Source organism: Amphimedon queenslandica, unplaced genomic scaffold (assembly GCF_000090795.2).
Source record: "Amphimedon queenslandica unplaced genomic scaffold, v1.1 AMPQUscaffold_13489, whole genome shotgun sequence".
Taxonomy (NCBI): domain Eukaryota; kingdom Metazoa; phylum Porifera; class Demospongiae; order Haplosclerida; family Niphatidae; genus Amphimedon; species Amphimedon queenslandica.
This window is the reverse complement of record NW_003546275.1, coordinates 458,254-467,933: the sequence shown is the minus strand read 5'-3', so window position 1 is coordinate 467,933 and position 9,680 is coordinate 458,254. Positions and strand designations below refer to the sequence as shown.

General features: G+C 37.0%; 2 protein-coding genes across 4 annotated transcripts; both read right to left on the bottom strand.

The window, feature by feature from the left end:
* Positions 1 to 3,083: 3,083 nt before the first annotated feature.
* LOC100632952 (ephrin type-B receptor 3-like) lies at positions 3,084 to 9,154 on the bottom strand. Of its 3 annotated transcripts, XM_019993791.1 has the most exons (13): positions 8,645 to 9,154; positions 7,720 to 8,195; positions 7,580 to 7,648; positions 7,446 to 7,520; positions 7,204 to 7,358; positions 6,925 to 7,138; positions 6,810 to 6,877; positions 6,611 to 6,764; positions 5,686 to 5,778; positions 5,520 to 5,633; positions 5,383 to 5,468; positions 5,141 to 5,334; positions 3,084 to 3,236 (listed from the first exon to the last, which is right to left on the bottom strand). In XM_019993791.1, the coding sequence occupies exons 1-12, from the start codon at positions 9,012 to 9,014 to the stop codon at positions 5,142 to 5,144; spliced, it is 2,067 nt and encodes a 688-aa protein (XP_019849350.1). In that variant the 5' UTR covers positions 9,015 to 9,154; the 3' UTR covers positions 3,084 to 3,236; position 5,141. The 3 variants fall into 3 exon arrangements, with proteins under 3 accessions (XP_019849350.1, XP_019849349.1, XP_019849351.1); XM_019993790.1 differs by lacking the exon at positions 3,084 to 3,236 and having other exon boundaries at positions 4,982 to 5,334; XM_019993792.1 differs by lacking the exons at positions 3,084 to 3,236; positions 7,580 to 7,648 and having other exon boundaries at positions 4,982 to 5,334.
* Positions 3,238 to 4,895, bottom strand: LOC109580492 (uncharacterized). Its single transcript, XM_019993736.1, has 2 exons — positions 4,797 to 4,895; positions 3,238 to 4,740 (listed from the first exon to the last, which is right to left on the bottom strand). The coding sequence occupies exon 2, from the start codon at positions 4,723 to 4,725 to the stop codon at positions 3,238 to 3,240; it is 1,488 nt and encodes a 495-aa protein (XP_019849295.1). The 5' UTR covers positions 4,726 to 4,740; positions 4,797 to 4,895.
* Positions 9,155 to 9,680: the final 526 nt, after the last annotated feature.

Here is a 9,680-nt window from a genome sequence, read left to right as displayed (position 1 = left end):
AGCATCCTGTCACCATAAAGAACTTCAGCATCCATCAGATACTGATTGATGTGTGAGAACCAGGCTGGATACATCCAACCAGGGAATGAAATGGACATAAGCTGACAATAAAGGACAAACCCATACATGTACCCTTTAGTGAGATGCACATTGAATACAATGATGGCAAATACCATTAGAGTCATTGGTAGGATTTGAATAAGAAGAAACAGCAGCCAGCCCTTGGTCCTGTTAGAACATTCTAGACATTCGAGATAAAAGGAGTTTATGGGTACACTATAGCCTTCAGTACATTCAGAGCACAGTATGCCATTACGGGTAGAAAATTCAGAAGAAACACAATTACTCTCTGAAATTTTATTATATGGTTGACGGTATGTTGTATTGACATAGGAAGAAGGACATTCAGCAATCTGGAGCTCATTGTTAGTATCATTGCCTATATTATGAAGACAATACTGGTAGTATTTAGTAAATACAATGTCATCATAGTAACAAGGGTCATTATCACAAGAAAAGTATTTTGAAGGCACTGTACAGCCTGAATTGCCTTGCTGCTCCAGAGGCCAATTGCATTGTAAAAAGTCAACATCAAAAGAGATAGAGAGACCATCAACTGTGTCTACTCTAACACGACTACTAGTAGTGTTCCCAAAAATTTGATGACTACCAGCAACATTGAATGTACACTTATCAACAGTACCATCAAATGAAGCATTACCACTTACTATGCAGTAGCTTAGTTGATTCGTCCAATTAACCAATTTATTCTTACCATCATAAAGGTCAAGTTTAGGTAACTTTTGACCTGAATAGAGATTTATGTTTGATTTCTTTGTTCTAATTAATGAGATGCTAGACATAACATTATGTTTACATCTAATGTTATAATCAATTTCTTCTTCCTCATCTTCCATTTCTGTGGTGTCATTATCATAATTCCAGTTACTCCAACAGAAAGCATCTTTAATGTCATCTGGCTTTACAATCATTGAGTTGTGCTTAGAATACCAACATGGCTCCATTGAAGTGACAAAAACAGAATTTATCTTTCCACTAACTTTATTATTCCGAAAATTAAAGTTACTGTTCCATTTGTCTGGATGAAGAGAAGGTTTGTTTGATCTGACGAAACATTCTGAGGTTACTAAAGATGCCTGATCATCACCATTACAGCGACCAGAGTATATAGCCCCACCACCTGTGTTTGTCAGTACTTTGTTATTTATAAAATAGAAAGAAGTGTTCGAATGCACAGTGAGATAACTGCAGTCATAAAATCCCATGCCGCCTCCACCTTCATTAGCAGTGTTATTGGTAAAGGTCAAAGTGGATTTGCTCATAACAACCAAGTCTGCACTATGCAGAACAATAGGAGTATCAGTGTTATTGTCAAATTCAAAATGTCCTGATAAGTGTAGATCAAAACTGTTTGAGTATATTATACCACTGCAAGGCAGGAAGGAAGTGTTCTGTTTTGAATTCTGACAACGAGGAGTGTTACTTTCAAAAATGCAATTGTTTAATTTTGCTGTAACTTTTTTACCTGATATAGTAGCACTCGAAAATCTTTGACCATAATATAATGCTGAACCCAGGAAAGCACTGTTTTCAATGAACTGAGTACCTTCTATGATAACATGATTGATAAAAGATAGTCCAATTGATGAACACACATATAATCCACCACCAGATATCCCAGTGTTATTTTCAATGCTACAGTCGGTAATATAAACATCATTGTTTCCCCGGACACTAGTCAGATTAAGTTCATACTGTATCTTACCGCCACCTCCAGATTCATCTGTGTCCCATAAAGAATTCTGTATGAAGCAATTTTCGTTACTCCTAACGACAGAGTTGGTCATGCTAAAGTTATTAAAATTAGCATAGTCAAAATACCCAACATAAAATCCTCCTCCGTAATGAGCTTTGTTTCCATCAAATGTGCACTTGTTGATGGAGATACTATTATAATGTGCCCGGGCTTTGAAAACAACTGAGAGGCCACCGCCTTTGCCAAAGTTAAAATTTCTCCGCTCTTCATTTCTTGACTTTAAAATACTGTCAAATCCTTTGTAAGCTAAGTTACCACTGAATACTGAGTCCTTGATATCATAGTATAGATTACTTGTGTATTTATTTGATACTAATGAAATATCACTTTTTGCACAGTCGTAATCATAGTTGCCTGGGAGGCAGAATGGGAACTCTATCTGAAGTCCACCCCCACCAGGTTCATTCTTAGCCATATCATAACCATTTTTAATGAATTTGGAGGAGTCTATGATCCCATGACCATGTTAAAGTAAAACGTGAGTCCAGTACCTTTTGACTGATGCCATGTCACATCACTAATGTTAACATTAAGAGTAAATGTAATGTACATGGCAACCTTGAAGGACAAATAGCCATTTTCAGAACAGTTAATGTTCCTACTGGTACTCATCTGAAATGCTCCACATTGAAAGAGGGTAAACCCTTTGAAGAACAATGTGTTGGAATTATGAAAAGAGAGTCCTGCCCCTTCAGTGCAGTTAATGATAACATCCTCTGCAGATCCATTACCAACAATAGCAAAGTCTGAAACACCCGAAAAGTTAAAACTAGAATTCAACTGGTACTCCCCTTGACTAATGCATATTATCACTTTATGATGTTTTTCACTGTACTGTACTGCTTCAAAGGCATCATCAAGGGATGAAAAGGATCTCCTACGCCTCTTATTGACTTTTATAACATTAGTGTAATTTGAGGTGGGACAGGAAGAAGAGGAAAGAGTAGCAACTGACAAAAGAAAAAGAAGAGGTAGTATCCTACCTTCCATTATCAGAGCAAAGACCTGCATGGGTAGAAAATGTGAGCAATTATCATTATACACAGACATTATGTACTAACCTGAGGATTAAGATTCACTATTGTCTCAAACTATAGCTTAAAAGAATAATTGTGATAATATTCCCCTTTCTCTGCTCCACCTCCTATCACTAAAACTAACTATCAGGTGACCAATCAGTTTTGATAATCTAGCCTACACATGCACCAACACGTACTGTACATGTACATTTATATGAACAAAAGGGTGAGAATATAAGAGTGCCAGCACACACAAAATAATAATAATCAATAGAAACAGTGCTAATATATATATGTATGTATCCAGACATGCAGTATAGTTTAATTGATGTACACACTTTAAACAGTGGGCACCCAATATCAGTATATGAGTACGGTACATTATTGTCTTATTGAGTACGGTACATTATCTCCTAATAAATGTAGGTCAAAACTGTTTGAGTATATTATACCACTGCAAGGCAGGAAAGAGTGGGTCTGTTTCTTTTTCGCAGTCTGACATATTGGAGTGTTACTATTAAAATTGCAATAGTTCAAATTAGCTATAACATGTTTAAATGATACGGTAACACTCAAAAATCTCTGACCATAGTATAATGCCGAGCCCAGGAAAGCACTGTTTCCAATGAACTGAGTACCTTCTATAGTAACTAAACTGGGAACTGAAGGTAGTCCAATTGATGAACACACATATAATCCACCACCAGAAATCCCAGTGTTATTTTCAAAGCTACAGTCAGTAATATAAATACCATTGAATCCCAGGACATTAGTCACATTAAGTTCATATTGTATCTTACCACCACCTCCAGACTCATCTGTGTCCCATGAAGAATTTCGTATGAAGCAATTTTCGTTATTGCTAACATTAGAGTTGGTCATACTAAAGCTATTGAAATAAGCATAGTCAAAATACCCAACATAAAATCCTCCTCCGTAATGAGCTTTGTTTCCATTAAATGTACAGTTGTAAATGGAGATATTATTATCATGTGCCCAGGCTTTGAAGACAATAGAGAGACCACCACCTTTGCCAAAGTTATAATTTTTTCGCTCTTCGTTTCTTGACTTTAAAATATTCTCAAATCCTTTGTAAGCTAAGTTACCAATGAATTCTGAATCCTTGATATCATAGTGTAGATTACTTGTGTACACAGATCTATTATTTGATACCAATGCCATATCACTTTTTGCGCAATCAAAATAATAGTCACCTGGGAGGCAGAATGGGAACTCTATCTGAAGTCCACCCCCACCATGTTCATTGTTAGACATACCATGACCATTTTTAATGAATTTGGAGGAATCTATGGTCACATTGCCAGAAAAATAAAATGCGAGTCCAGTACCTTTTGATTGATGCCAAGTCACATCATTAATGCTAACATTACGAGTAAGTGTAATATACATGGCAACCTTGAAGGGTAAGTAGTCTTTCTGCCAGAAAACGTTTTTACTGGTACTCATTTGAGATGCTCCACATTGAAAGAGGGTAAACCCTTCGAAGAACAATGTGTCGGAATTATAAAAAGAGAGTCCTGCCCCTTCAGTGCAGCTTATGGTAACATCCTCTGCAGATCCATTACCAACAATAGCAAAGTCTGAAACACCTGAAAAGTTATAACTAGAACTCAACTGGTGCTTTCCTTGACTAATGCATATTATCACTTTATGACGTGTTTCATTGTTCAGCACTGCTTCAAAGGCCTGGTCAAGGGATGAATAGCAACTCTCATGATCTGAAGAACCTAATCCATTACACCTCTTGTTGACACTTATAACATTAGTGTAATATGAGGTGGGACAGGAAGGAGAGGAAAGAGTAGCAATTGACAAGAGAAAGAGAAGAGGTAGTATCCTACCCTCCATTATCAGAGCAAAGACCTGCATGGGTAGAAAATGTGAGCAATTATCATCATGCACAGACATTATGTACTAACCTGAGGATTAAGATTCGTTATTGTCTCAAGCAATAGGTTAAAAGAATAATTGTGATAATACTCTCCTTTCTCTCCTCCACCTCCTATCACTAAAACTAACTATCAGGTGACCAATCAGTTTTGATAATCTAGCCTACACATACACCAACACGTACTGTACATGTACATTTATATGAACAAAAGGGTGAGAATATAAGAGTGCCAGCACACACAAAATAATAATAATAATAATCAATAGAAACAGTACAAATATATATATGTATGTATCCAGACATGCAGTATAGTTTAATTGATGTACACACTTTAAACAGTGGGCACCCAATATCAGTATATGAGTACAGTACATTAATCAAGGTAGCGTATCTGTATATCTTTAAAAAGAGCTTGTCCAGCCTCAATGGGTGCCCCTAGAGTACTTGCTTCAGGCGATTCCTCCAGCTCTACTTGACTGATACCCAACTGGAGCAAAGACTCAACAGGCTGTGATAAATACTGACATAGGGAAGTGAAAGATGGACGGTCAGGAGGGCTGGGGTGCCTATGGTAAAGATACAATGAGGACAATACAGATACATATTATGCATACCAGCAGTCCATCATTAGTTGGTAAAACGAGCGGGGACAGCCAGGTGGAGGAGCAAGCCTCTCACCTTCATCAATTTTCTCAATATACTAGGAAGAAGAAACAGAGTCAAAATTATGCTGCATCAATGCAACTCATACTTTTTCATTTGTTAGTGATGAGAACGGCTTCCTTCCTAGACTCCATATCTCAAACAGAAGCACACCATAACTCCACACGTCACTAGCAGTCGAGTACTTCCTGTAAAATATTGCCTACAATTCATGCATCAATAATACTTATGCTGCACCAACAACCCTATAGTACCTCTAGTGCTGTCCATTTTATTGGTACAAGACCTCCTTGAGATATATAGTACTCGTTTTCTTGAAGGTCACGGGACAAACCAAAATCAGCAACCTACACGAGCATAAATGAGGTGAACATCAAACTGACCCAAAAAGTGACAAAATGCATCAAGGAATTGCCATGTTTTTCTAATATTCCCATAGCTAAATAGATAGTTATCAGAATTGGCTAAAACTTGCATGAAGGCATGATACAATTACTGATACAAGAAAATTACTACAACAAAAATACTATAGGAATAAAAAAGTACTGATTGGAATCAGCTCAAACTTTCTACACAACATAAGTATGAGTATATGTATCAGAAAAATTATAAAAATGGAGATTTCCCTCCTAGTTATTTTTAACAAAATTTGGCTGAAATCCCTGTACTATAGTACAGGGACTTTGGTCCAATTTTTGAGTAAATTAAAAAATTCATAAAAAATTCAATTTTGATTGGAATCAGTTTAAACTTTCTACACAACATAAGAACATGTATATGCATCAAAAAAAATTATAAAAATGGAGAATTCTCTCCTAGTCATTTTTGGCAAAATTTGGCCAAAATCCCTGTACTATAGTACAGGGACTTTGGTCCGATTTTTGAGTAAATTAAAAAATTCGTAAAAAATTCAATTTTGATTGGAATCAGCTCAAACTTTCTACACAACATGAGAACATGTATATGCATCAGAAAATATTATAAAAATGGAGAATTCTCTCTTTTTAATTTTTGGCAAAATTTGCTTTGGCCAGATTTAGGAGCAGCTTAAAAATCCATTATTGATCAGAATCAGCTCAAACTTTTTATGGTCATTTTCTAATGCATAATACATTATGGAAGCATTTACAATAAATAATACTACCATAAATGTATTCTTGACAATTACTCATTTCTCACTTTGCAAATCAGTTGTTCTGATACTAGTATATTCCTAGCAGCGAGGTCTCTGTGTATAAAAGTCTTCTTTGCTAGATAGTCCATTCCGGAAGCAATCTGCTTACAGAAGTTGCACAATAGATTAGGAAGCTCTTCAGGGACCACACAGCCTCTACTATTAATCATATTAAACACTAAAAGTACTGAGTTGTTTAATTACACTGGTCGTTTTGATGTTAGGAACTTCTTTAAGTTTCCGTTTCCCAATAACTCAAGCACAATAATAACCTAATGATAATCTAATAAATTTAATTAAGAATTAATTTATAGAGTACCGGTTCTCCAACAGTGACGACACCCAAGAGCCGTACAACATTAAGATGATGAAACTGCCCATTTATTGCTGCTTCTTGTAAAAATTTAACCTTTTCTTGCTCGGAGGAGCCTGCTTTGAGCATTTTAACAGCCACAGACACATCCCCACCACCAGTTATCCACTGAGCTTTATTGACAGTCGCAAACTGCCCAGAACCTAAATACTTTGTTATTCTAAAAAAGCATAGTGAAATTGTAAGATCATCTTTTAGCGTCTTTAAATGTTCTTTTTTTCTTACTGTATTGCATGTCTTGGTATTTCCCTGTATCTCTTGCTGGCTAGTTGTCTGTATATTGCTGTAGTTGTTTTCTGCGGCTTCCAATACTCACTCGACTCTTGAAAGAACTTATTCTCATCTTTACTCTCACCTCCATCATCTTTAACATTTTGAACCTAAAGGAGGGTAACTGAAACCATATATGCTACGTCCTTTTGCATTATAATGATATAACTGTATTTATTATTTTTAAAGTAACATACATCGTAGAGTGATTTATACAACTTGTCGTCAAATTCATAGCCAACTGAACCATTGAATAACTTTGATCTCTGTTCCTGAGAAAAAAAACATGTAAATAGTATAATCATAATCATAAACAATGACTACTGCTAACTTCATTAGGAACATAAATGCAGTCATTAGGATTAACAAATGAACTCGAGGCTGCATCACAAAGAATGGGCTAAACAAAAAGCATATTAGCAATTATGAATGTTAAGCTCTCTCTCTCTCTTTCTCTCTCTCTCTCCTCACCTTTTCATAAGGTGATCCGACCATTGCTGGACTGGTGGGTGGATTTCTCTCTGCAGGAATAGCCAGAGTAGAGGGTGGAGAAGGAAGAGGGAGAGAAGGAGGAGGAGGACGAGAGAGACTGTACTGAGAAGAAATAGTAAGAGGAGACACATGAGAAACTGGAGGAACACGAGGAGGACCTTGAGGGGTACGAGGAGAAGGAGGCGGAGGAGAGAAGTTTGGTGGAGGAGGAGGAGGAGGAGGAGGTGAAGGAGGGGGAGAGGGAGGTGCTATTGGAGGAATAATACGAGGACATACAACAATTTGTGGATGAGTAGAAACACTCTGGGATGAATGATTTGAATCCAAAGAGCTGGTCTGTGATGAACTAGCAAGTGGAATGATTGTTGCGGATATGGCCCTTGTTGTCTTTGCTAGATTAGTACCTTCATAGAGTGGACTGGATACGCATTTCCTTATGTATCTATTAGGAGTGCCTACAAGAGGAGGAGGAGGAGGTGAGAAAATGAAGAAAGAATGTACATGTGTACATGTACGTACAAACAAAGCAGATATAAAATATCATTGGAATTTAATACATGCATGTTGAATTGATAGTTTGAAAACATCATTGAAATGTTAATACTCTGAAATGTCAATCAAAAGCTAATGACATCATACACAAATTAGACATGAATTCCTGCCAAGTTATAAGCAAAGAAAAAAAACAAAATATTACACACACAAATCTTGTTATTCATATATCATATCACAGTAATAATTACTCCATATGATACATACTACACAATATTCTATAAGTAATAGTACATTACTAACATATTCTATAAATAGTACAATATGAATAGTATTAAGATATTCCTTATATAGTATATGTACAATACTTATTCTAAAATAATTCCTTTATTATTATTAGAGTATTACTAACATGTTCTATATGCTGCTCCAAAGTTACTGGTCGAAGCTAACGATCTTCGTTTGGCCAACCAGACAATAACAAACAATAGACCAATACAGAGACCTATGAGGACACCAACCACACCCACAGCAGAACCAATAATAATAGGCAAGAGAGAACCAGAACGGCCGTGACTAGACCCAGCACTAGTAGTAGAAATAACAGGAGATGAGGAGGAGGGGGGAGGAGTGGTATGTGGGGATGATTGTGTGAGTGTAACATGGTGATTATAAGTGTTTGTATTGTCTGGTCTATTTGATGAGGTCCTCGTAAACGGATCAGTTCTCACGTCTTCAATGGTTTTAGACACACCAGCGTCTGGAGTGTCTCTTTTGGTCATTGTCGTTTGACTGGTTGTCCAGGATACATGGCTATGTGTTGGCTGGTTGGTTGTTGCTCTTGTGAGAGACGAGATTGTGGGAGGAAGAGAGGAAGAGGGGGAAGGAGAGGGAGAAGGAGAATGAGTAGAGGAAGAGAGAGAGGAGGAAGAAGAGGAAGAGGGAGAAGAAGTAGAGGAAGAGAGAGAGGAGGAAGAAGAGGGAGAAGGAGTAGAGGAAGAGAGAGAGGAGGAAGAGAGAGAGGAGGAAGAAGAGGGAGAAGGAGTAGATGAAGGAGAGAGACTAGTAGAAGATGTGGCTAGAGATGATGAAGATGGTAAGACACGAGTACTACTAGTGGCTGTAGACAGTAATGTCACAGATGAGCTTAAAGGAAATGGAACTACAAAAAATAAAATAAATTATCCCGATAAACTTGCTATACTCACGACTTACCCACTACAGCTGCTACAACAGGCACTCCGTGTTTGGTTTTAACATCGTTATTATTAGTCGTCTCTATATAGTTCATAGGATTGTCAGTCTTTTCAAGAGTCCAGTACTGATACTCATCCGATACATCATCGTAAATATAAATCTCAATAGAACTCTTTCTCTTGTCAGGATGATGAAGACCCAGCCTGTCCCCTGTCATTACATGAAAAGGTGTCCCTAGATTATATGTGTAC